Here is a 26601-nt window from a genome sequence, read left to right on the forward strand (position 1 = left end):
AAATTGCTGGGACAATTAAAAATGGTAGTCTTATTTCCAAAACTTAAAAAAAAAATACATTGAGTACTTACTTTTTGCCCACAGTTTGACTGCTCTAAGAGTGAGTCTAAAAGTTTCCTTATTTGGCACTAAATGCAAAATTTCATCTGTAACTCTGCAACCTGAAAGACATATTATTCATGCATTAGGACAAAACACAAAATACCACAAAACACTAGTTTGATTATTTCATATCCTATCATTATTTCAAATGCAAAAAATGTGACTGGCAATGAAATGTTTTAACATTTATTTTCTGAGAACTTGCTGTTTTAAAAATATTTGTAGAGTATAAATCTTTCTTTTCTAGAAGTTCCCAGATTTTCTCAATTTATGGGAACCCTTAACGTCAGTAACATTTTCATGGCGCCTCTAGATTGAAATACCTAACAGTTCTGTTTAAGTAGTTAGGTCAAGAATTTAAATATCCTTTGGTGCCCCTATGAGCTCAGTGTACAGTCGGGGGGGGGGGGGGGGGGTGTAGCAAGGATCTATATCACTGTGTTGGGAAACGTTTTTGAGTTCATGTGCCCAAACTGCAATGTCAAGCTAACTGTGAGCCCCTCCGCATTACCCAAATGAGCAGAAGGAGGAAGTGCTCTCTTTGGGCAGCTGGACAAAGAGATGGGGCATATGGGGCATGTAATCAATGTCCTTGGGAGCTAGGAAAAGGGAGACTGGAACAGCCTCCCAACACCACCCCCTCTACGCCCCAATCCCACATGTGCCAATGCTTACCTATGGATTCATGTATACAGGCAATCTGAACACACACACACACACACACACACACACACACACACACACACACACACACACACACACACGTTCCTAAATATCTTACTCTTTTGACCTCTAACTTAAAGTAACTTGGTATGGTAATAGTGATATTTGGAATAATGAAACCTGAGTTCTGATTCCACCGATATATTAGCTGTGAACTTCTGCCAAGTCATTACCTTTTAGGAACCTCAGTTTATCCCTCTAACAAATGAAGATCATAATATCTGCACTATTAATTTTGCAAGTTTGATATGGGGAATCAAATGAGATTATATGTTAATGGCTAAAAATCCATCCAACTCTGAAATACTAAGATAAAATTCAAGATTCATTAGGTGCTTTAGAAATAATGTTATTCCCAAATATGTAATGAGCCTTTTCTTCTTTTAAATCTTACCATTGAGGCTTCGGATACACCTTATATCTAGGCTTCTCAGACGTGAATCATCTCGTAGATCTAAGTTATCAGAAACAGTTTGTATTGCCAGCCTTGCAAACACAAGATCAATCTTGAGAAAGAATAAAAAAGCCAATAAGAAAAAAACTAAAAATAGAACCACCCAAAAAGTTTCATATAATAGATCAAATTATGAAAAGTTCTAACTACTAGTAGTCTGGGAAATTTTACTGAAAAAAAGAAGCTATCCTAAATCTCAAAGAATTCTTATACCAGAAATCACTATAGCAATGTATTAGACAATTGAGATTACCTTTTAAACAAAAAGAAATTATTTCAATTATGCATGCCAAGCAAAGAACAGTCATAAAAATTTTATCAGTGAAACACTTTGTAATATCAAATAATTATTACAATTCTTACCTCAATACCATCAAATTCAAATTTGACAACTGGCACGTAAGCATCTTCTACTGCCTATCAAAAGAAAGCAGGAAATTACTTCTTATGTGGTATGTGTAGTTTCTTTCAATCCTCCTTTAACTTCTAAGGGAGCAATGTCTCTTTCATATTACATTTCTTTTCAATTATAATTTCACCAGGAAAACAAACCAGGACCGTAGTCAGATCCTTATTAAATTTTCATAGTCAACTATGACTAGTTTTCCTTAACCAAACATTTAGATCAACAATTAAAAACTCAATAATTTGGAAGAAAGATGTGTTAATGGAAAATACATTCTAAGACAGCACCATTAATACAATGAGCATGCTAAGATCAGGGTTTCCTCAACTCAATAAAGAGCTCATATGATCTGATAATGAAAATATTAAGAACTTATTTCAGTGTACCTTCTTAGGAATTGGTCAAATTCATAATGCACATTTATGAACAAAACATGTACTCTGTTCCTACCCAATTCATTAATGGGAACACACAAATAAGACTGATAAATTACATGAGTCTTAAAATTATAGGCCTTTTAAATCCTGCCAGGTTTGCATTGCAGTTTTCAACTTCTATTTTCATTGGTAAATAATAAATTTACTTGAATTGGATATCTGCCAATACAGTGTTGAGAAAGAGCAGTAGAGTTAGTTTTGGATGATCTGTGTTTGAATTCTGGCTCAGCTTCCTTTGTAATTGTGGACAAACTGCTTAATTTCACTGGGCCCCAGTTTACACATCTGAAAAATGGTGTGAAGAGATGTTAGATTGACATCTCGTAGGTACCTTTCACTTTGAGTTCCTTTGATCTCAATAAGTTCATTAAAATTGAAATAAATTTCCATCCCATTTCATAAAGCTTTCCCTTATCTTCCACAAAAATGTTTCACTTTAAACTTCACATAATACTGCTCTGTAACTGTAATTTATTTATCATTTATCAATGGAAGTCAGGAACTCTGTTATCAAACGTTTTATTTCCCTCAGTAGCTATAGCCCACAGAAAGCACTTATGGATTTGAGCAATATTTACTAAATGAGGGTCTAACTTCTTGACCTTCTTTTGGGTGGGGATGGGGATGGGGGTCTGATCACATCATTTCATTAGTTGAGGAAACTCCTGTAGAGAAAATTCCCCCTAACAATACAAGTTAGCAACTGTTAAACAAATTTATAATTTTAGAGATGAACCCTAAACTGATCACAGGATCACAAAGTCAATAAGGGTCAGATTCAACTTGAATTAGGTTTTCCTAACACTAAGGCCAGATCCTTTACACCATTATGCTAGCTACTAAAATAATATCATGCTTCTAAAATGACATTAGGTGTTCAAAGTCTAATGATGATCTTGCCTTCAAAAATGATCTAATTTTGGGGCAGATGGGTATCTGAGTGGATTGAGAGCCAGGCCCAAGGATGGAGGTCCAGGGTTCAAATCTGGCCTCAGACACTTCCCAGCTGTGTGACCCTGGGCAAGTCACTTGACCCCCAATGCCTAGCCCATATCACTCTTCTGCCTTGAAACCAATACACAGTATTGATTCTAAGAAGGAAGGGAAAGGTTAAAAAAAAGAAGAATGAATCCAGCATTCAGCCTTCAGAAAAACACTAGTCTTAAAAAAATTTTTTTTCTATTCCCAAGAGGATTTCACTAGAACACTCAAAAGAAAAAACAAAACAAAACACCACAGCAATGTTGTAGATAAAGTTTGGATGAATTCATAAAAACAGTATTTTGGGGGGCAAGGGCAAGCTGGTGGTAAAGATATATGAACCTTCCTGATCTGCTATCAAATTACTCTCCCCAAAACTTTCATATAACTCCTCCAAATAAATTCTGAGTGGCAGAATTGTGACTCTTAAAATTGATCAGACTATTTACCTTAGAAGATTTGGTTAAGCTATTCCCCTATTGTAACAATATAGGTACTTGGTCAGGAATGTATTGAGAACTTTAAAATTACTCCACCCTGCCCAGACAGTGCCTTAGGGGAAGATAAAGTTGTAAATTCCTGATGGAACAATGAAAAGGTCCCCAACTCATAGTAAAGCAAAAACCCTAAGCCAGGTCTATTTTTAGATCTAATACAATAGGGTACTAAGTACCTACAAAGGTTAAATTAATCACTAAAAGGTCAAGCAACTTACAATGGGCAAACTTAGCAAAGAGATATGAAATACTCAGAAGACATAATCTAATCAGAGAAGGTAACAAAAGAAGATGTGAACTAAGAATGGTCAGTCCTGAGGAAAATGTCTACTGTGATTGGTAGATATGAAAATTTAGGGGAGGTAACATAAGAGAAAATTTCTTTAAAAGGAAGGGACTTATTGAATTTGAGTTAGTTGGAGTTCATAGTTGGAGATGGAGTTCGGAGGTTTGGAGCTTGCTTGAGACGATACTGTGGTGATTGACTAGTCTCTCTTAAGGCTCAGGCCTAGGCCAAATAGGCCCTTCATACTATTTTTCTCTTATTCTCTCTCTCTCTCCCTTTCCTTAATTCCTTCATTTGTATTAATTAAAATCTCCACAAAACCCAGCTGACTTGGGTATTTTCATATTTGGGAATTTTCCCATGGCGACCACTTAATTTTTAATATTAAAATCAAGACACTAAAATTATATTTACAGTTTTGGCAATTCACAGTCTTGAAAACCACATTTTCACGGTTACAGAATCCACAAAACAATTATTAGGTGAAACAATTATTAGGTCAAGATAACTTAAAAGTTAGCAAGAAAGATTTGTTTCGCCCAGGCCTCACCTTGGCAAGACAGCATGGCTATTGGGGCAGCTGAATCAGCAGGAAAGGTTTCCAGCCACAGATAGTAAAGGGGCTGGAAACTGGTCAGAAAGAAGTTACAGGGGTCCTTTTACTGGCTCTAAGTGACGATTCTATTGCATTGCCCATATACAGATCCAGGAATCAGGGCAAAGAAAAGCACTAACACATTAGCGCTTGTGACCGCAAAGCAGAGGTCCCTGGTCACAGTTCCAGGATGGAAAAGTACTTGTGATTGTTCAAACAGGGTTCAGACCAGGAGTGTAGTAAACACATCTCTTCTTAGATCATATCACCTTGGAAGAAAACTTATAGATCCCTGGAGCTAGCTCTGAAAGTAGCTGCACAAAGAACATGAAGTTTGGGACATTTGCCCCATCCCACCCTTCACCACAGGAAGGGAGCCCCATCTGTAACAGTCTTTTAAGTAAAAAGACAAGAAAGAGGCTGGAAAATGAGTAAACAACAACAACAAAAAAGAAAACACAGAAAGTTATTTTCATGATAGAAAAGAAGAAAACAAAGTAAATACTGCTGTATCCAAAGCCTCCAAGAAAAATACGAATTGATTTCAAGCCCAGCAAATATTCCCAAAGGATCTCAAAAAGGGTTTTAAAAATAAAGTAAGAGAGATATCAGAAAAATTGGGAAAACAAATGAGTGATGTAGGAAAATCATGAAAGAAAGAGTCAATAGCTTGGTAAAGGAGGCACAGGCACACGTGCACTCACACACACGAGACGACGACAATACTTTACAGAATAAGTCAACTTATTAAAAAGAGCCACAAAAATGCTGAAGAGATTAGTAGAATTGGACAATGGAAAAAGTAAAGTAAAAAGTAGCACTTATAGGTTAAAAAGTAGAAATGGACAAATGGAAAAGAAATCACAAAATTTCACTGAAGAAAATCATGCCTTAAAAATTAGAATTGGGCAAGAGGAAGCTAAAGATTCGAGACATCAAGAACAATAAAACTATGTAAAAAATTTTTTTAAAGAAGAAAATATGAAATATTTCATTGGAAAAACAACTTACTTAGAAATCAGATCTAGAAGAGATAATCTAAGAATTATTTGACTACCTAAAAAATTATAAAAAAAAAAACCCAAGACATTATCTTTCAAGAAATTATGAAGGAAAATTGCCATGAAATTCTACACCTAGAGGGTAAAACAGAAAATTGAAAAAATCCACTAATCACCTCCTCAAAGAGATCCCATAATGAAAACTCCTAAGAATTTTAACCAAATCCAGAACTCCCACATCAATGAGAAAAAATTACAAGCAGCCAGAAATAATTAAAATATTATGTAGCCACAGTCATGATAGCAAAAAATTTAGCAGCTAATAATATTCAATGAAAAAGAAAACTTTCAAGTATTCCAGATGAAGACCAGAGTTGAATAGAAAATTTGACTCAAGAGAAGCAGTAAAGAGAAACAATATGAGATTCAGTAAGGTTAAGCTGTTATATTTCAACATAGGAAGATGATACTTGTAACTCCTAAGAACTTATTATTCTAGAACAGTTAGGAATATGCATAGACAGAGGACAAGGGTGTGAGTTGAATACAATGGGATGTTATTAAGAAAAATAAAATTAAGGAGTGAGAAAGAGGAATGCATTGGAAGAAGGGGGAAGGAAAAAATAGAAAAGGATAAATAATCTCTCACATACAAAAGGCATGAAATAACCTTTACAGGGGAAGATGAAAAAGATGGGTGAACCCAGCTTACTCTCATTGGAATAGACTCAAAGAGGGAAGAACATATACATTCAACTGGATACAGAAATATATCTTACCCATAAGGGGGGGGGGGGGGAAGCTATTTATAGAAGAGAGGGTAAATTGGGATAGTCAGAAGCAAAACATTTTTGAGGCTGGACAAAATAAAAGGAGAGAAAACAATGAGGGAAAAATAGGATGAAGGGTAATAAACAGTAATCGTAATAGTGAAAACGAATTTTTTTTTTACAAATTTCTCTAATAAAGGCCTCATTTCTCAAGGTACATAAATGAATCAAATGTATAAGAATGTAAGTCATTCCCCAATTGATAAATGATTAAAGGATACGAACAGGCAGTTCTTCAAATTTTTGTTCTGAGTTTTCTTCTTCAAATAGATGAACAAATAAATGTTTTACTTGATTTTACATGTAAAACCTGTACCAGATTGCTTACTATCTCAGTGAAGAGGAAGATGACAGAAAGGAGAGAGGAGAATTTAGGACTCAAATCTTTTTTTTAAATGTTAAAAATTATCTTTACATGTAATTGAAGGAAAAAATAAAATATTATCAAACTAAAAAAAATAACAAAAACAGTATTTCCTTCTCAGTCTGCCCTAATCTATTTAATATAGCACATTTTACTTTTTTGCATAAAGAGAAATTTAAAGCTTCATTAATCTCATAAAAAATAATTAAACATTTTAAGAGAGTTTTTTTAAAGATAGGATCTATATTCCATCAATGAAAACAAATGTTTATCATTAGTATTAAGTTAACATTACAAGAGAGTAATACTTGCCCTTAAATTTCTAATTCCATCCTGATGTTTGAGTTTCTCAAAAAAGGATTGAAAAAAATCAGATCTTTCCACATGTCTGGGTGCAACACATAGTGCATCAATGTCAGCACCTGAGAATACAAATACAAAATACAAAATTTTCAAGAAAAAATATGCTAAACAATGTTGTTTAAATACCACAGAATTTAAATGTTCATACCTTTAGTGTGTACTCCCAATCTATAAGATCCAAAGGTAAAAATCTTACCACCAACATTAGCCACAACAGAAGGTGGGAGATTCTGAAATTAAATAAAACACATTCTTAAATTTAGGACAAACACCATGATATTTCTTTATGTAGATAAATAGTATTAATATAGCACAGCTTAGAGTAAAAACAGACTTATGAAATTATACCACAGTTCTCTATTTAGAAAACAATGTTTGACAGTTCTAGTTTCCTTCCTCCTTTCACTGTTACAGAATAATAGGATAATAATAGGAGTTGGAATGGATCTCAAAATCTATTTAACTTAAAAAAAATAAATAAATAAAATAAAATTTAACTTGAATCAGAATTCCCTATATATTATCCCTAACAGAGTACTTACACAAGTATCTAGAGATTATATGTGACCATTGAGTTAGAGCTAAAAGAACCTTAATATGTCATCTAGCACAAGCTCCCTAATTTTACAGTTGAAGGAACTGAGGCTCATAGAAGTTAAATAATGTGCCTAAGGTCAATAGGCAGTAAAATGGCTGGATCCCACTGACTCCAAATTTGGCACTTTTTGTTCCTAAATGTTTTCCTATGTAGCATTTGAACTATCTTCGACCTTCCACACATTGCTTCTAATACTATCACTGGAGGTCAAGATGAGGAAGTATAATTCCTCTTCTTCAGTCCCCTCACCTATGTAAGTCTCCATCATCCTTAGACCGACTAGAGTTTACCCCTGTTTTTAACTAATTAAAATATAATGCCTAGGAAAAAATACAATACTCCAGATACAGTCTGACTAGCAGTACTACCATGTCCCTCTTGCCACAGTTATGATTTTGCTTCTATCAACCTATTAACAGGGTCATTAATGATCACCCTTCTCACTACTGTCAAATCTATGCAATTTCCTTGATCCTCTTTTTTTTTAAAACATGGGGCTAAACAGTGCTCCAACACATGAGAGATCAATGTTAATTCTCTTTCCTAAGTGTTCATGATGATGTTATCCAGATTCTTTTTGACCTATGGCCATCTACACTGTTTCCTCCTTAAATCTACTAAATGGGGGGGGGGGGGGGCAGGGGAGGGGAGAAGGAGGAGGAGGAGGGAAGAGAGGCCCTTGGTCCTCTATCCTCTCTAGACTAAACTATATCTACTCTCACGGCTGAAACGTTATTACTTCCATGCTGAAGGCTCCTGAACTTCTATCTCTTTTTCAAGGTCCACTCACATATTTCCAACTAGTCCAAGAGATATTACTATCTGAATGCTTATTGGTCACCTCAAATACACTGAAAATTAAATTAATCAACCCAGTGTATCAGAGAAGCTCTTCCCACTACTCCTAAACTGTCTGTCCCTCCTGATTTCCCTATTTCTAACATTGGTACTATCAATCCCCAGAAAATATATTAAAGCATTTGTTAAGTACTTACTAGGTGCCAGAAACTGTACTAAGTGTTAGAAATACAAGCAAAACAGATGCTCCCTATACTCAAGGACCTAACATTCTAATGGAGGAAGACACCATAAAAAGGGAGATGAAAGGGAGTAAAAGATGATAGAAATGGAAAATGTCAGGAGAGTTACGAGTGGAGTCAGAAAAGACACTTGATTTCTTTTTTCTGAATTCCTACATACAGATAAGTAAACTCTAAATCTCTCTACTTCTCTGTGGTTGATACTAAGGAATCTTTTGCATCTCCATCCCATCTTGTGCAGTACTACAATTCCAAGTTCAGAACTATTGCATGAGCTAGTCTTGGACCAGCATACTAGTCTTTGGCCTCCCATCTCTCCAACCCATTTCACATACCACCTCCAGACTGATCTTCCTACAAGCAAGTTCTAATTTTATCACACCCCTGCTTAAATATTCTCAATAACTTGCTACATAGCTATTATGGCCACATTGGTCTTCTCATCATCTTCCTAACATGTCTTATACACTACAGGTGCTGTGCCTAGGGGACTATTCTCCTCCTATTGTCTGTCTTTCTAAAACCATCCCTTAGAGTGGTGCTCTGTGAAGTTCTCCCTTTCCAACTTAGATTACAATGAGCTCTCCCTTTGGAACACTTAGAATCTTCATATCACTTCTCTGACACTTAGCATCTAGTCATAAAAATCTCATCTCCTCAAGTAAACTCCTTGACAGCACTATTATTTCCTTGTTTTCCCAAGAGGAGTTAACTGAAGTACCCTGCACACAATCAAACACAATTATACACTTTAAATCACAAATACCTTCTTTGGGGCAATGGAGCATCAGTATTTCAAGAATAAGATTACAGAATAAATCTATAGAATATAGTATATATAGAATATGCAATTCTACACAGAATAGAATATAGAACAAGATTTCAGGAAAAAGATTGTAGAACAAGTCCAATCCCTATTCCATGTAATATAGTAGTAAATACACAGACATCCATGACATTCCCAAGTTTCCTCTTTTCCAGGCTATATATCTCCAGTTCCCTTACTCTCTTCGTCACCCTACCAGATGGATCAATAAGCAGTAGATGTCAAGATGTTCTAACTTATTAATGTCTTTTTTTTAACCCCATACTTTCTAAGTAACAACTCTAAGACAGAAGGGCAAGAGCTAGGCAAACAGGGTTAAGTGACTTTTCCAGGGTCAAACAGCTAGTTAGTGCCTGAGGCCAAATTTGAAACCAGATCCTCCTTGGTGCTCTATCCACTGTGCCACCTTCCTGTGCCTCTTGTCAGTGTCCTTACTGAAAAGTGGTGCTCCAAACTAAACACAATATTCCATATTCATAGCTATAAATGTTTAACTTTGTTAGTATGATAGTTATTACTCAAGTTGAAAATGTTTTAAATGTACTAATTTGAAAATAAAGTTACACAGAAGTACATGTGTACTATTCCTGCTAAAATCTGTAGGTCTATTCAAACAATAAATATTTAGCAATGGCCTTTTCTCAATCCTCGGCCTTTCTGACTTCTCTGTAGTCTTGAACAATATTGATCAACCTCTTCTTCTTGAAATTTTCTTCTCTCTTAAGTTTTTGTGACACCACTCTTAGTTCTCCTACCTGTGTGACCTCTCCTCCTGCTAAATCAATCACAAATTATCCAATTCACTGCAACAAGTATTTATTAAGCCTCCAAGCATTGAAGATACAATCAAATACAATCCTTACCTTTAAGTGAGATACAACATATAAACATGTGTTATCATTTGGAGAATAGGGGAACACGAATTAACAATGAAGCAGATTAGGAAAGGCTTCCTGTAGGCTAAGGCACAAGAACTGGGTCCTGAAGAAAGGTAGAGATTCTAAGAGGCATGGTGAGAGGGAAGTGTATTACAGATATGAAGGACAGTGTGTGAGAAATTCTGGATACAGAGTTTAGGGATTAAAACAGGCCAGTTTGGCTGCTCTACTTAAGAGTAATAATAGCTAGTATTTTATATAGTGTTTTCTAGGGCCAGGAACCATACTACATGCTTTATAATTATTATATCATTTGATTCTTATAACAATTCCAGGAAGAAGATTTTATTATTAATCCTATTTTATAGATGAGGAAATTGAGGCAGATGCTTGAGTGTCTTGCTCAGGACCACATAGGTAAGTGTCTGAGGCTACATTTGAATGCAGGTCTTTTTGACTCAATGTCCAACAACTTTATCCACTGCACCAGCTAGTTGTTACATGAAAGAAAGTAATAGTATTTTTAAAAATATTACCTCATTTGATTCTCACAACTATGGGAGTTAGATACTATTATCATTATTCCCATTTTACAGATGAGGAAACTGATGAAAACAAATCAAATTACTTGGCCAGGGTCACACAGCTGGTAAGTGTCTGAGGCTAGATTTAAACTCGGGTTTCTTTACCCCAGGCCCAGTGCTCTATCTATTATACTACCTGGCTGCTTAAGTGATTCATGTTGAGTATAAGCCGAGAAAGGTAGTTGAGGGGCTTTAATGCAAAGTTGAGAAGCAGAAAAAACATTTTGCAACTGACTAGATGAGGGGAGGTATTTGAGACAGATGAATCAAGTAGCCTAGAAATCTTGAATAGATGGACAAAGGGGCCCTCAAAAGACACAGAGAAGTCTGGAAGATGAGGGGCTTTAGGAAGAAAGAGAATGAATTCTGTTTTAGATATTATGAGTTTGAAAAGCTGATGGGGTAGAGAGTTCTATAAACAAGTGGTAATGTGGGGCTGGAGTTTAGGAAAGCAAGTAAGACTAGCTATCTAGATCTAGGAATCTCTAGCAGAGATAAGTGAACCTATAGGAGCTTCTAAAATCATCAAGACAGAGAATATACAGAGAGAAGACAAAAAAAGACAAAGGAATGGAGGATACCCAAAGTCAGGAAATGGGGTGGGAGGGAAGAGGGAGGAAGCTGTAAAAGTTCAAAACCAACATTTTACTGACACGAATCAAAGAATCTGAGACTTGGAAGGGACCCCAATAGTCAGATAGACCCATATATAAAAGGAATCCCCACTATAAACATGCTAGCTTTAAAGGTTTAAAGATCTTCAATTAAGAAAAAACCAGGGGGCAGCTGGGTAGCTCAGTGGATTGAGAGCCAGGCCTAAAGATGGGAGGTCCTAGGTTCAAATCTGACCTCAGACACTTCCCAGCTGTGTGACCCTGGGCTAATCACTTAACCCCCATTGCCTAGCCCTTACCACTCCTCTGCCTTGGAATTGTGTATTGGTTCCAAGACAGAAGGTAAGGGTTAAAAAAAAAAAAGAAAAGAAAAACACCATCTCTTAAAAGTAGTCCATTCCATTTTTGAACAGCTCCAATTGTTAGGGAGTTTTTCTGACATCCAACCTAAATGAGCCTTTTTGGCCACCAGCGATGATTATTCCTAGGTTTACTTCCTTGGGTACAAACAAAACAAATTAAATTATTTTTTCACACAACAACTTTCCAGGTACTTCAAGACAACTATTGTAGCATTCTGAGTCTTTTTATCTCCAAGCTCAACATGGTTGCTTCCTTTAATAGAGGCCTCTCATCATCCTGGTTGCCCTTCTCTGAATGCATTCCAATTATCAATGTCCTTCTCAAATCCTGATTCCTAGGAATTGGGCATCCACAGCACTCCAAATGAGGTCTGACAAACACAGAGTATAATAAGACTATCATCCTCCCATCTCTGTAAACTATATCTCTCAAAATATAGGGCAAGATTGCATTAGTTTTTTTGGCTACTGCATCATATCATTGACTCATCAAGTCAAGCTCAAAGTCCACTCAAGTCAGATCTTTTTCAGCACAATTGCTATCTAGCAATTTTGTACTTGGGGGGTGCGGGGGGGGGGGGGGGGGGGAGGCGCTAAATATAAAACTTTGTCTTTAATTCAAGCCTAAAGGCTTAGTTTGCCAAGATATTTTTCAATTTTGTCAGTATTATTCCTCCCAACTTTGTCATCTGCAAATTTGATGAGTATGCCAACTATGCCTTTATCCCAAGTTACTGATAAAACTATTTACATAGCATTGCCAAGCACAGATTAAGTTCTATTACATGCAAAACCATACATATTTGAAAAGTATCAGTAACAAACCCAGTTGTATTTCAGTTCAAACCTCTTTATTAAGACTGAACAAAAGCCTTTAGGAAATTCAAATTATTTTACTTCACTAAAATCTATTTCTCTAATATTTCTTGAAATTTTATTATTAATCTAATATGATCTATGTAAACATAGCAAATGTCAAAATATTTTCCCCTTTGAAAGCAGACACTTATTTAAAATAAATTATTCTGTTGCCAATCATGAAGCTCTAGAGAAAGACATCTCAGCTAAATTGAGTAACTATACATAAGAAAAGGATATATGTATAGGCAATAATGAGGTTATCGACAAATCCATACAACCCACAGAATTTCTCAAGTGTTTGAATAAACTGAAAAACTATCTTAAACTTCCCACAGCTCAAGGTCAGTATATGATTATGCCAAAGGGAATAGGTACAGTGATAAGTGAATTTATTAGTGCCAATCACATAACAAAGTTATGTAAAATTGTAAGACCTCACAATTTACCTCCCTACCTTTAATATCCAAATAGCTTAGAGGAGTTGCTCAAACACCCTGGGAAATAAAAGTCTAATCACAACACTGAAGAATTCAATTTCATCTAGCAAAAGTGAGCAGATTTGGGGTTGTATTCTATTTTAAAATGTAAATTTCCTAGTTAGTTCCTGGTTACACTGAAAAAAATTATTTACACAGAGAGGGCATTTCAATAATTGCAGGGGAAGGATACTGGATATCTTATTATTTTCCCTGCAGTGAGAAATAAGGTTATTGGAGACAAGACAGTATTTTATATAGGAGTGGAACAGCTTAGGAGCCTTCCTAAGAAAGTGAGGAACTTTGACAACCCTTACCCTAGATCTTTCCTAACAAAATAGATCCTGGTTTATGACTGATATAAAACCAGCAAGTAGAAATAATATTCTTAGATTAGTCAATGATGAGAAATAAGTTTCTCAGGCAGAGATAAAATGGGATGAGTGAGACAAATGGAATGTTAACGTAGAAAATGAGAAAGGGGAGTAGTAAATAAAAAGTAAACTAGATTAGCAATTAAAGGATCTGAATGCTCTGCTACAGACAACCTGTGTTATCTTGGTGCAAATTATATGCACTTTTCTAGACAGTAAGTTCTTTCACTAGTAAAGAGTTTTTTAGACAATATAACCTTTAATATCCCTCCCAGCTTTATCTATAATCCTACAAGATCTATATCAGATTAGAATTTTTAAAAATATATTAAATCCAAATAAAGGATACAAAACTGGCTATTTGTCCCCTTATGGGAAGAGGCAGTTTTGAGGGGGTAGAGTGGGGTATTGGTTTGCAGAGTTGAAGGAACTCATAGATGATGAAACTTTTACCAGTGCATACTGCCAACTGTTTGGCAATGTAATTTTAGAAGGTGGTGTGAATCACTGAGAAGTTAAATGATTTGCCTATGGTCACATAGCCAGTATGTATCAGAGGGCCCAGATTTTCCTGACTATCTCTATCCAGCTCTAAAGAGGAAGCATATAAATAATAAATGTCAAAGGTTGAAAGAGACCTAGGATGTCAATCTAGTCCATGCTGCCCATGAGCTGATATCTCTATAACATCCCTAAGGTCCAGTAATTTAATCTCTGTTTAAAGACTCCTATCAATGGGAAACACCCTACCTCCTAAGATAGCACATTTCACTTTTCAATAGCTCCAATAATCAGTAAGTTTTCCCTCACATCAGTACAAATTTGTCACACTATACTTTAGGGAAAGAACTGTTCATTTATTTTTTTCAGTGTAAATCTGCCAGAACTATAAAATAGCTTTTAGAATAGACATTTATGATACTATCTAACTTATCTAGCAACCTCAACTATTTCAAATACAGTACCACAAAGAACCAAGAAGGCAATAAAAAGAGGTCCCTGGTAAGCAAAACTTATCAAATTTACAGATTACACAAAGCTGAGGATACCTAATATAATGGGCAACAGGTAAGTTCCAAATAAATCTCAACAAGCCAGAACACTGGGGTAAAAATCTAATGAAATTTAATTGGGATAAATGTAAACTCTTACAACTGGGTTCAAAAAATAACCTTTGTAAAGAACAAACTAGAGGAGAGTCTTTGAGACAATGATGTGAGGGTTTTAAGTAGTCTATATGTGCAATGCTATCAACAGTATGATATGGCAGCCCACAAAAGGTAGTGCAGTCTTGGGCACATTAAAGACACAGCTTCAGGGAATATGGAGCCTCTTTCTTTCCTCTGTCCTGGTCAGACTGGGGTTAGAGGGCTCTCCTCCGTATTGGGTATATACTTTGGGAATTGGGAATAATGATAAGCTGGAGTGTCCAGAGGAAGGTAACCAGAATGGGAAAATCCTGGAGTTGAAAGGAAAATTGCTCTATTACCTTTATACTATTGATTATGAACAGAGTGATTACATATGATCCTTTTGATAAGAAAGAGACCAAGTTAGCAAACTATGTATAAGATGTCAATTATAATAATAGAATATTAACCATAATACTAGAAAGGATAGTTTGGTACATTAAAATATTGTAGCAACAAAATATATTAAAAGCTTCTGTTACAGGAATAAAAATTTTAGGTCTTTAGATAACTTTAGTTATCTAGGGAACCTGAAACCCATGCAGAAGGAGCTGGGTTCATTGAGAGTGGAGTATACAGCTGGCTTGATTAGACAGTATGAAAACAACCTTGTTTCCTTCAGGTGTTTGATGCTTTAAAGATTTATGCCACTATAGACTCCCAGAGTATCCTAGCCAAGAAAGGTTATTCTGACCTAAGTAGTATGATAGTTACTGTACTTTGAGGACTTCATAGTAAATGTTTCAAACCCCTGTTATCAAACATGATTGCATGTTTAACATCCTCTGTATATTCTGCTGCATTAATGACTTATGCTAATTAGCTATGAATGATCTAAAAAAAATCTATAAAACATATTGTTGAACATCTATATGGGGTCTTATCACAAACTGGATGTGATAAGATCTCCAGCTTTAATTTTTCCACAATTAAAATTTGGATCTTCAGCTCAGAATTATGGCCCAGAGATTTTTTTATTCTAGTAGATTCCCTTGTCACACTTCAGCTCAAGGAATGAAGGTGATTAAGGCTGAAGAAGAGATGGCTTCAGAGCAAAAGACACTATTTGAAAGGCTAGTCAAAGTAAAAGAGGGATCAGATATGTTTTATTTAGGCAGAACCAGGAGTAATAGAAATTGCAAAGTGGCATATTTAGGCTGATCTAAGGGGAAAATAATCAAAAAATTATCAAGTTATGCATAATGAGAATGGTTTTTATTTGGAAGTTGTGGGTTCATCTCTCATTGAAGATTTCACTGAAAAGCCACATGGTGAATCTTAAAAACTACTCAGACTGTACTTTAGAAGATTTGATTTAGCTATTTCCTTATTGTAACAATGGAGATACTTTATTATCTTTACAACAGAGTTGCTGAATGTGTTATAAGGGAGATTCTGTTATTGGGTATGAGTTGTACTAAATGACACCTTGAGACCCCTTCCAATTTTGAACTTCTGCAAGACCAGATGTTGTGCAAAAAGAACCTCTACTTTGATCGTTCATTATGATCATAGATGAAGCTCCTCTCATGATGTACCTGTACCTTTTAATAGTTTCCCGACTCCTCTTCTTGCCTCTGGCTACTCCCTTCTTCAATCCAACTTTCTTACAGCTACCAAAATAATCTTCTTAATGAATATGTCGACCATTTCACTCTCATGCTTAACCTTCAGGTACCAACTTTACCCTAAGCTACTTTTCCAGATTGCATTTCCATAATGTATGGGGTTTTGCAGAAAGGTACCCAACACACACTGAACCAAACTGAGAAGCATTCACTCAGTTTTTCTACTCTTATTCTAGAGTCCTAACAAGCTTAGCTAGTCTGTTTCCAAGCCCACAATAGATTAGAAGCAGCAAATAAGAAAAACTACTACAGGAAGGCTATACTGACATCTGTGAGTTTTAAAATCTCCATCTTGGTCTAGCACCCAAAATTGTGCACACCCACAGTACACGGGCATGTGCTAGTCAATGACAAATCAGAAATAACTAACTGCCCACCTGGGCTGTCCTAAGCCAAGCTTGAGCCACTATTGGCACTTGTGAGGCAGAGGAGGTGACGGAGAAAGCAGCCTCTGGAATTCGCTCACTTCCTGTGGACAGGGCTGGATGCCAGTTCGTGCTAGAAGCTTGAGCAAGGTGGAGGCCCGCAGACAGCTTCCCTTCAGATCAGTCACATGAGTCAAGGACTGTTTCCTTCTCTACCTTGGCCCTTTTGGGCCTAACTCCCTCTGGCTCCCTGCCAGAGGTTGAGTAACCCCTTTCCCTTTTCTCCTCTCTACTTCTCTCCCTCTCCCTTCTCTTACTCCCATTGTGATTAAACCACCATAAATTCCATTCTGACTCGAGTGTTTCATTTTAGGAATTTCATAAGTAAATTCCTTGGCGGCCACAGTTTTAATATTATAACAATCTTCAAAGGTGAAATTTTCACTACACATCAAAGACAAGTAAAATGTGTTAACAAGAAAGAGCTAGAAATATCATAAAAAGTATACTCGAGAACTCAAAGTTCAGCAAGATGAAGCTATTTAACATAGGAGTGAATGACCCAACTGTCCCAATAGATCAGTGCTGGTGAACCTATGGCACAGATGCCAAAGGTGGCAGAGAAAGCGCTTTCTGTGGGCATATAGCCCCCCTTCTCCTCCACCCTGCCACAGAGCTGCTCCCTTTCCCACCACTCCTGAAGACACCGCTTCACATCCTCTGCCCAGTGGCTGAATGGAAGAGCATTAGGGGTATAGGGGCGTGTGTGTGTATGAAGGTGGGCAGCTCACAGGTGGCAGAGCTGAAGGGGAACAGAGCACTTGGGCCACTCCCCCCACCTTCACCTATACTGAGGACATTTGTCACTTCACCCACCTCTCTACCCAGCAGCCCAATGAGAGTTCTTTCTCCCTCTCTGTGGGGGTGGGCATAGGGCCAAGGCAAGTCTAGCACTCCCTATAGGGGAGGGGCCCAGGGTGGGGGATAGGCATTGTACTTAGTAGAGGGGGAGGAAGGGGGAAATGAGGCCTAGCACCCCTTCTTTAAAAGGTTTGCCATCACTGCACTAGATCTTGAGGATGCTACTATATACACAAGTAAAATAAGCCATATTCATCATCATTAAATTTTTCCTTAATCACAAGGCATCATTATGCATAGTACACTCTATTTAAGGAGATAGAAACCAAAATATATGGAAAATGTTTAAAAAACCAAATTTTTATTTTTAAAAAATGTGGTGTCTAAAAAGATAAATTATCAGCTCTCTAGATTATTTAGATAACAGGATTATCTGAAATGACTCTTTCCTTGAGAATTCCAGCTGAAGATTTTGCTAATCATGTCTTTGTTCCTTCGCTATGTGGGTCCTTGGTGTTTCAAGGGAATCACTTTAAAAGACTGATATATATTAATTTAAGGTCGCCAAGGAATCAGCTATGTAATTCCTAAATGAAAAACTCAAGTCAGCCGTCAGCCTTTTTTGGAGTTTAATTACAATAGGAGTAAGAAAGGAATTAGAGATAGAGAGAGAGGAAAAGGGAGAGAAGGGAACAGGGCTTAAATACCCCTTCTGTTTAGGCTGGGCCAAAAGGCCCAAGCCCTTAGATAGCTGGGGCAAATAAAAGAGATCAGTCCCTATTACTCACGTGTCCAAAATGGAGAAACAGTCTCAGAGGCCCCCACCTTCAGCTTCCTTCAGAGCAAACCTCTCAGAGCCCAGCAACCACACCGACCACAACCTCAACCCAGACTCCTCTCTCCCCCTGGAGTCTTCAGACCCCCTATCTTTAAGGAAAACCCTCCAAGATCCTCCCCTCAGTTCTCCCATCTACCAATCACTCTTCATCAATTTCCCTGTGCCAATGGAGGCTCTAGCTTAACCCAGGACCGCCCAGAGGTTTCTGGCTTTTGCACATGTCTGTTGAAGGTTATATTTTCAAATGATTAAATCTTTACTCCTTTGCTACAGCCCTTTCTAAATCCTGTTAACTTGAGTAGGGTAGAGATTGGAATAATTAAATTTTGATCTAGGCTGCAGCCCTTCCTCAATCCTGTTAGGACTGAGTAGGGTGGAGATTTATTCCAAGTATCTCCATTGTATCAATTCTAAAATCAATCAAGACTCAAAGAAATTCCTGTTCTATGCTTAAGCATAGGTCAAAGTCCTTTCCATTGTTCAGCAAAGGGTTTCTGTCCTAAAGTAATCTTAAGAAGGGAAGAGAAGGAACCTCCCATGCCAATGGGGTTCCCATTCCAATAGACTATCAGTAAGAAATTTTCCAAGTATGAAATATCCCAATGGTGAAATTTCCAACATTTATAAGTCTAAGGAATTTTGAGGTTTACATTGGGACATAAGGAGTAGCCTATTATTTTAAAATATTCTTACCTTACTTTCGCTGAGCTCTGAAATCCATTCTTTTACCAAATTATTCAGTTTGCCAAGAACAACAAGCCTACAATAAAAATAATAGGTTTTAGTTTAGGGGGAAACAACAACAACAAAACAAGTCCTCAATTTCAACTAGAATGATATCCCTAGAAATGCTGGTTTCAGTGGAAAGCTGTGCTATGCAGACCACAAAAAAAAGAACAAAAAAACAAAAAAACCCCTAACATTTGTATAGTGCTTATACAATGTGCTACACATGATGCTTAGCACTTTATAATTATTATCTCACAACCCTGGTAGGTAGGTGCTATTTCCCCCATTTTACAGAAGAAGAAACTAAGCAAACAGAGGCTAAATAAGTTGCCCAGGGTCACACAGCTATTTTCTGAAGCTAGATTTGAACATGGGTCTTCCTGATTCCAGGTCCAGTGTTCTATCCAGTATGCTACCGAGAGCCCATATTATTTCTGACTTTTCATGTATCAACATTATTTAGGGGAAAAGATTTTACCCATATATGCATATCTGTTTAAGAAGTAGTGCCTATACTGGACAGTCTTATTAAATAATAGTAGCTCATATTTATATTATTTTAAGATTTAAAAACCAAATTCCTCCCAACAACCTTGTGAGGTAGGTAGTATTACCCCATTTTAAAGATGAAGACAACTGACGCCAGAGAGGGTAACTGACTTTTCCATCCAGGATACTGCCTCTATCATAAAAGAAAATTATTACAAAGAGCCCCATCCTATTCTTCTAATCTTATTTCCCACTATTCCCTTTCTTGTACCCTACACACCAACCAAACTGGGAACACTGAATAGTCTAAATAATCCCCACCCTTTCCCATGCCTAGAATGCCCTTTCTAAGCTCAGTTCCATCTGTTTATATTATACTTTTCAAAGTGTAACTCAAATGCCATTTATTAAATGCAGGGAGAGCAGCCTGCAAGTACAATCTATCGTTCTTTTAATAGCATTTTATGTAAATTCCTTGTATGGTCATTTACAATCTACCTCATATTGTAGTTATTCATATAAATTCTAACTTTTAATCTGGATGTTAAGTTTCTTATAAATGTTCAGAGGTAACTCATTTATCTTTGTATATCTGGCAGTACTAGTATCAAACTAAAATAGAAATGGGGGTCACTTCTCTGTATATGAGGAACTCTGTGGGCCATATATTGACATAGTTTTAAAATGTAATATTATGTTTTATTGTATTTTTTATTTCTTTTGTTAGATATTTCTCAATTAAATTATAACCTTGTTCAGGCTGCACTCAGGAGTCTTGCAGGCTGCATGTCAGACAATTCTATCTTATAGTACCTATCACAGAACCTTGCACTTGGAAGGTTACTCGACTGTTTGTTAAATGAATTGCATACCTGTGATTTAATTCCTCTTCATCTTCAAATACACCAAAAGGTTTCATGGCTTCAATTAACTTCTGTGTATAAATATGATCTATTTCTTTGGGTGATGCCAAACTAATTGGAGATGTAATTCCATAATGCTTTTGACGCTGGGTCTCCAGCACAGCACTTCTGCTTAAGGAAAAACAAATGGAAAAAGGCAAAATTATCATGAGACACTGGTTCAATGCTATTATATTTTAATTTCACTTTAAGGACTTACTAAAGGGACTAATGTATATTACACCAGGGTGATGTTTCAGTTTTGATCAAAAAAAGGAACTCATGATTTTCTCTGATCTCTGGCTCTTGAAGAGAAGGTGATGGAGAGTATGACTTTTCAAGTTAGAAGTAATGTGGTTTTGCATTAAGGAAAATTAATCTCAGATCTCAAAGGTAGGGAATAAAATTTGAGTCTGCCACAATCACTACACCTTAAAGGAGTAAACAACCAGACTGGTCTAAAATTCATATAAATAGGTACTGCTAATACCTTTATTAATTCACTCTTTAAAAATATTGGTAAAATGCTTTAAGACAGAAAAGGGAGAATATCTGAATGTTGGAATTTTTTTTTTTTATTTTGGGTGGTGAGGGTGGAATGGATGAGGAACTAGAGTTTTCAGAGACAAGAATACCATATTCTACTTCAACACAATTAGCAACTTTTCAATTTGGGAAAAGTCTCCTGTGAACCACCTATTTACCCATTCATGTAAAGAGGACACAATGAGTTAAAGACATTTTTTATTTTAAACATCGTCATTTTTAAGGTCAGTGAAACTCAAAATACTATACTAACCAATAAAGTATTATACACACATTTAAACTTGATATAGGTTTATTAATAATTGCCATAAATATTCTTTTCTGAAAGCCCAAGACACATGATATCCCTTACCTAAATTCTTTCATCTAATCACCATATCATCCTTTCCCCCAAGATCTCTCTCTAGGAAGAGAATGTTTCCTTCAACCAGGGCTGGAGAGAAGGAAAAATGGGGACGGAACCTAGAGAAAATTCCTGGTCCTCTATAGAGGACCAACTATATCTTAGAGGATACTATATCTCAGGGGTTTTCACTCATCAGTGTGGTAACTGAAGTCAAGAGACACCCAGGTGGAATCCGGCCTATACTTACTAGATGTCAGCAAGTGACTATGTCTCTCAGTTTCAGTTTCCTTAACTGTAAAATGGGAATTACATCCATGGTACTTAAAGGCTTGGGAAGCTCTGTTGAGAATATATGTAAAAAGCTTTCAAAAACCTTAAAATGCTATCATATCATAAGAGTGTATAAATAATACAATATCATATCAGATGGAGCAGAAGTTCATCTGGTATTCAATTGTATAAATAGTACTTAATGTCTATTAAGAAGGTACAGGGAAAAAAGGTATAGTCTGTAGTACTCTCACATTTTGCTAGTTATTAAAACCTGTTTTCCTAATTTTGAAGAGCTGTTTAGGTGAGCAGAAGAGATGTGTAAAACATACAATAAAAAGTTTTGGATAGAATAATAGAATGTTAATAGTTAGAAGAGACCGTGGAGATAGTCTAACCAATTTTCTCATTTTTAAGATAAGAAATATGAGGCCTGAAGAAGTGACATGTCCATGGTTGCCTGGGTAATCAGAATTTCTTTGAACCCAGGTCTCCCAATTCTAAGTTTTGTGCTCTTTCACTATCCTATACATTCAAACAAAAGCACACAATTCTAATATACTCACTATTACTATCTGGTATCAAAACATAAAGATTTTAAAGATTCTGAATAAAAAGATCAATCTTGAATTCAATTCTACTGATGAGAATGATGCCCACCTCATGAGAGTTGGACCAATATATCGGTATCATCTTTTCAACTATTAAAATGGGATAAACTTTCCATATACATAACCCTTACCTTCTGTCTTGGAATTTATAGAAGTATTGGATCCAAGGCAGAAGAGCAGTAAGGGCTAGGCAATTAGGGTTAAATGACTTGCCTAGGGTCATACAGCTAGTAAACATGGGAACCAATTTAAACCCAGATCCTCCCAACTCCAGGCCTGGCTCTTTATCGAGAGCTATCTAGCTGCCCTTACATATATTTTCAATAGCTAATCCAAGAAACTAGTAGCTTTTCAAAAGTTAGGCTAGGTCATATCAAAGATGACTTGAGTCATTCAAAATAAAAAACACTATCAACTCACTCTGGAAAAGAGCTACTGCTAATAGAAAAGTCAAGTTATGTTACTAGTGAAAAAGAGTTAAATTAGAAGGTACTTGGGAAATATTCAGACTTTTGAAAAAGAGAAAAGTGTAGAAAGGGAAGCAAGAGAAGGGTAATGGATCTAGGTTTATGGGGATAGTGGGAGGCAGGGAGAATTTGTTCTTTTATTCTATCAGAGTTAATACAAATTATTTTTATTGGGTTGGGTCCATCTAGCCATCTGCAAAATTCCCAAATGTACTAATTAAAATGTCCTAATGCATATGGTAGGAAAGCTAGATGGTACAGCAGTGTCAGACAGACTCATCTTCCTTCAAATCTGGACTCAGACACTTAACTAGCTGTGTGACCCTGGGCACTTCATCTCATCTGTCTCAGTTTCCTCATTTGTCAAAAGATCTGGAGAAGGAAATAGCAAACCACTCCAAGTACCTTTTCCAAAAATACCCAAATGGAATCTTAAGAGTTGGTTTTAATTGAAATGATTGAACAACATCAACAATGCATATTGGTTTTGCTTGACACTACACAATATAAACTGATAAAGATTCCAGGTCTTCCAGACTAAAAGACCTCACCAAAGATACGACTGAGAAACATATAGAAACAAGAATTCAATCGGGTGATAAAGGTATCAGTGTATAGCTATTAAGCCTATAGCTACAGTAAGAAGTAGAAGCTTCCTTGTCAAAGATTGCTACTTTTAAAAAAAAGGGAGGGGGATCATACACTAGGGTCAAAAGATAACTTAATATCCTTCTTAAAATACTTATTGATCCTTAATCATAAGGACAAAAGGGAAGATACTTAGTTTCCAGACAATGACCAAAACAGGATGACTAACAATCCTGGTGCTGTCAGATATTTGAAAGAGAGGATTGTGAAAGTGGTTATAAGATCAGCCTCAAAGTCCATGAGGGAGGTTCAAGTGACATCTCAGATACGCCATACTAATGACCCCTTAGACAATCACTTAACTTCTCCAAAGCCTTCAGTTATTTTCGTAAGACAGAAATTTCTGAGCAAATGGGGTCCTAATTGGTTTCTTCACCTAAACCAATGAAATCCTCCCACCCAAACTGCCTGCGGATAAAAAGTATTTCCTTCCTTCTGAGTGAATTCACCAATTAGTTGAAAAGTTATGAATAACAGTTATTATAAGAAGTTATAATAGTTATAACAACATGTATTAAAGGAAAATGTTATAAAGATAGCGTAACAAAAGTTATTATAAGAAATTAAAACTAATCTTTCTTAACAAAATTTATAGGTAGTTTCGACAAAAAAAAAAAAACCCAACCCCAACACCACCAAGAATGGAGAGATTAAAGATGAGATAAGCTCTCCGATAAGAGAAAAGGGAAACTGAGGGGATTCCTCTCATAGTGAAATGAGCCAGCAAACTAGGCAGCACTTACTAAACCACCACGGGGTAGGTGTTTTTGGTATTGTTTTTGTTGGGGGGAAGGGAGAGTGGAGCCGAAAAGGCAGCCAAGTAGAAGCAACCAAATGCAGAGCCCACCCATCGGGAACTGGAGGATAATGGTCGATGGGTAAAAACGGCATCCTTGGGATTGGGTGAAGGGAGAAAAGGATCTGGAAGTCTGAGCCCTAGTGGATCGGAGGTGGAGGTGGGGTGGAGACAGGAGGGAAGCATGGAGGCAGCAGGCAGCGTAGACGGGCTCGGACAAGCTCCGGAGCCACAGGGTGTGCCGGACAGACTCCGGCTCCACCCCACCCCTCTTTTCTCAGACGCTGGGTAGCATCAGCTGCGGGACACGTCGCGGGTGGGGGTGGGCCAGAAGGAACAGGAGCGCCACAGCCGCAGCCCCCGGGGGAGGGGCGGAGAGGCGGACCCGGCATGAGGCTTGGGTGGGGGTGGGGGTGGTAGGTAGTAAGGGATAGTGTATGGGGAGGGCACGACGGGAAGTGGACATCTCCCAACTGCCGCCCCCGCCCGCAGGGCCCGGATCCCGCCCGCTACCCCGTGGGCCTCTCCCGCACTCACGCTGACATTTCTTTCATCGCTTCCTGCGCCTCCACCTCTGGCAAGAGTCGTTCACTCTTCCCTTGGGCTACCCCTGTCGCGCCTCCCTCTTCCTCCTCCTCTGTTCGCTCCCTCGGTTTTCCTAGGCTCGCTCGCTCGCTCACTCGCTGCCTAGCTCGCTCACTCACTCGTTCGTTCGCTCTCTCACTGCGGCCGAAACATCCAACCCAGTAGCGCGGCCCGAGCCCACGGGGCCGGCTCTATTTATGACAATACAGCGCGGCTGCCGCCGCCGCCAACGCCAACATGGCGCTCCTTCCCGACGGGCCTCGCGCGGCAGGCGCCGGCGCCGGCTCCGCCCCCACCCTTTCCTCTTGCTGCACGCTAGGCTCTTGGCTGACAGTGCTCTCTCTCCACCTAGCGGTGCCTTGCGCTCCCTGTACCCTAGAATCCCTGAGCTTCTGCTCGGGCCCATCTCGGAGCAGGAGACAGGTGTGTGGCGCTCTGAATCCAGGGGCCTTCCCCTTTGCGGCCCCCAGACCCCGCAGGCTGATGTTCTCTCTCGGAGGCACCGGTATGCCTTGGGACCCACCGCGGAGTTTCATTGATGTCTTCGTTGATGCCTTTCAGTGCTGCTTGCGCACTTCTGCCTCTAGTGCTCGCTCTGCAATAGCTTTCTTAAAGATGAGCTTATTTTTAAGTGAACAAGCATTTATTCTACTTAATGTTTTTTGGGGAGCTTACTTTTAGTTTTATTCCTTTTATTATTTATCATATACTTACTGTTTATTTTGTTTACTATTTGTTGTTTAAATTTCATTTTCATTTATTTTTACTTTTGATTTGTAAGTTATAAAGAGAATGCTTGATGATGGAAAGAAATTAAAACGTTTTCATTTTACCATCTCCATAATCACCAAAAAGAAAGAAAAAAATGTATTATACAGTAATAGTGGTGGTTGTGTGAAACAAATTCCCACCTTGGCCATGTCCAAGAAATGGGTTTCTTGTTCTGTAATTTAGTCCATTATCTTTCTGAAGTGAAGTGGTTAGTGTTTACAGAAATCATAGTTGATCGTTGCTCTTTTTAAAAAACATATTTCTATAGTAGTGTTCTGATTCTGCTCACTTTGGGCTGCATGAACTCATGGAAGTCTTACTAAGTATCAGAAACTTGTCTCTTCATTTCTCAAAGGACACTAATATTAGATTGCATAATTGGATTACACTACTGATTCAGTCTTTCCTCAATTGATCCCTTTGGATTTCATCTCCTTATCTCCACTGGGGGGAAAAAGTGGAAAAGAAAACCCTTATAATAAGTATATGTAGTCAAGCAAAAGAAATTCCTATGGTGGGCCTTTTTACAAAGAATCTCAAGCATATTATTTAGTCCATCACCTCTCTGTCAGAGGTACATGTAATTTACATCTTATATAAGAGTAACTCCAAATGAATATATGAAAGATATAGAAGTTCTCTTAAAAAATTATTTTGAACTTAAGCACCAAATAAAAGGAGCATTTTCATGTATATAGTAGAACAGAAAAATATATTTACATATGAAAACCAAGGTCTGATTCTGAGCAGTGTACAAAATCTTTAACTATGAAGATCGAAAGCCCTCTATAGAGGATTTTGAGTCAGGAACAATGGGATTCAAATCTTGCCCCAGATACTAACTACCTTTACCACTATGGGTAAGTCATTTAACCTCTGCACAGCCTTAGTTTTCTTATCTGTAAAA

At 37.4% G+C, this 26601-nt stretch overlaps 1 protein-coding gene across 4 annotated transcripts in view; it reads right to left on the minus strand.

Annotated features, from left to right (window-relative positions):
* Positions 1-25217, minus strand: part of PAPOLG (poly(A) polymerase gamma) — a 54864-nt gene extending 29647 nt beyond the window's left edge. For 2 of the 4 annotated variants that reach the window (XM_056813972.1, XM_056813970.1), the window contains exons 1-8: positions 24876-25193; positions 20625-20783; positions 19228-19294; positions 7188-7269; positions 6985-7098; positions 1643-1692; positions 1220-1331; positions 72-161 (exon numbers count right to left, since the gene is read on the minus strand). In XM_056813972.1, coding sequence (XP_056669950.1) covers positions 72-161; positions 1220-1331; positions 1643-1692; positions 6985-7098; positions 7188-7269; positions 19228-19294; positions 20625-20783; positions 24876-24892 — 691 coding nt within the window. In that variant the 5' untranslated portion in view covers positions 24893-25193. Of the gene's footprint in view, positions 1-71; positions 162-1219; positions 1332-1642; positions 1693-6984; positions 7099-7187; positions 7270-19227; positions 19295-19877; positions 19946-20624; positions 20784-24875 lie in introns of those variants that run through there. The other 2 variants (XM_056813969.1, XM_056813973.1) reach the window with 2 other exon arrangements.
* Positions 25218-26601: the final 1384 nt, after the last annotated feature.

The sequence above is a fragment of the Monodelphis domestica genome, chromosome 1 (genome assembly GCF_027887165.1).
Source record: "Monodelphis domestica isolate mMonDom1 chromosome 1, mMonDom1.pri, whole genome shotgun sequence".
Taxonomy (NCBI): Eukaryota; Metazoa; Chordata; class Mammalia; order Didelphimorphia; family Didelphidae; genus Monodelphis; species Monodelphis domestica.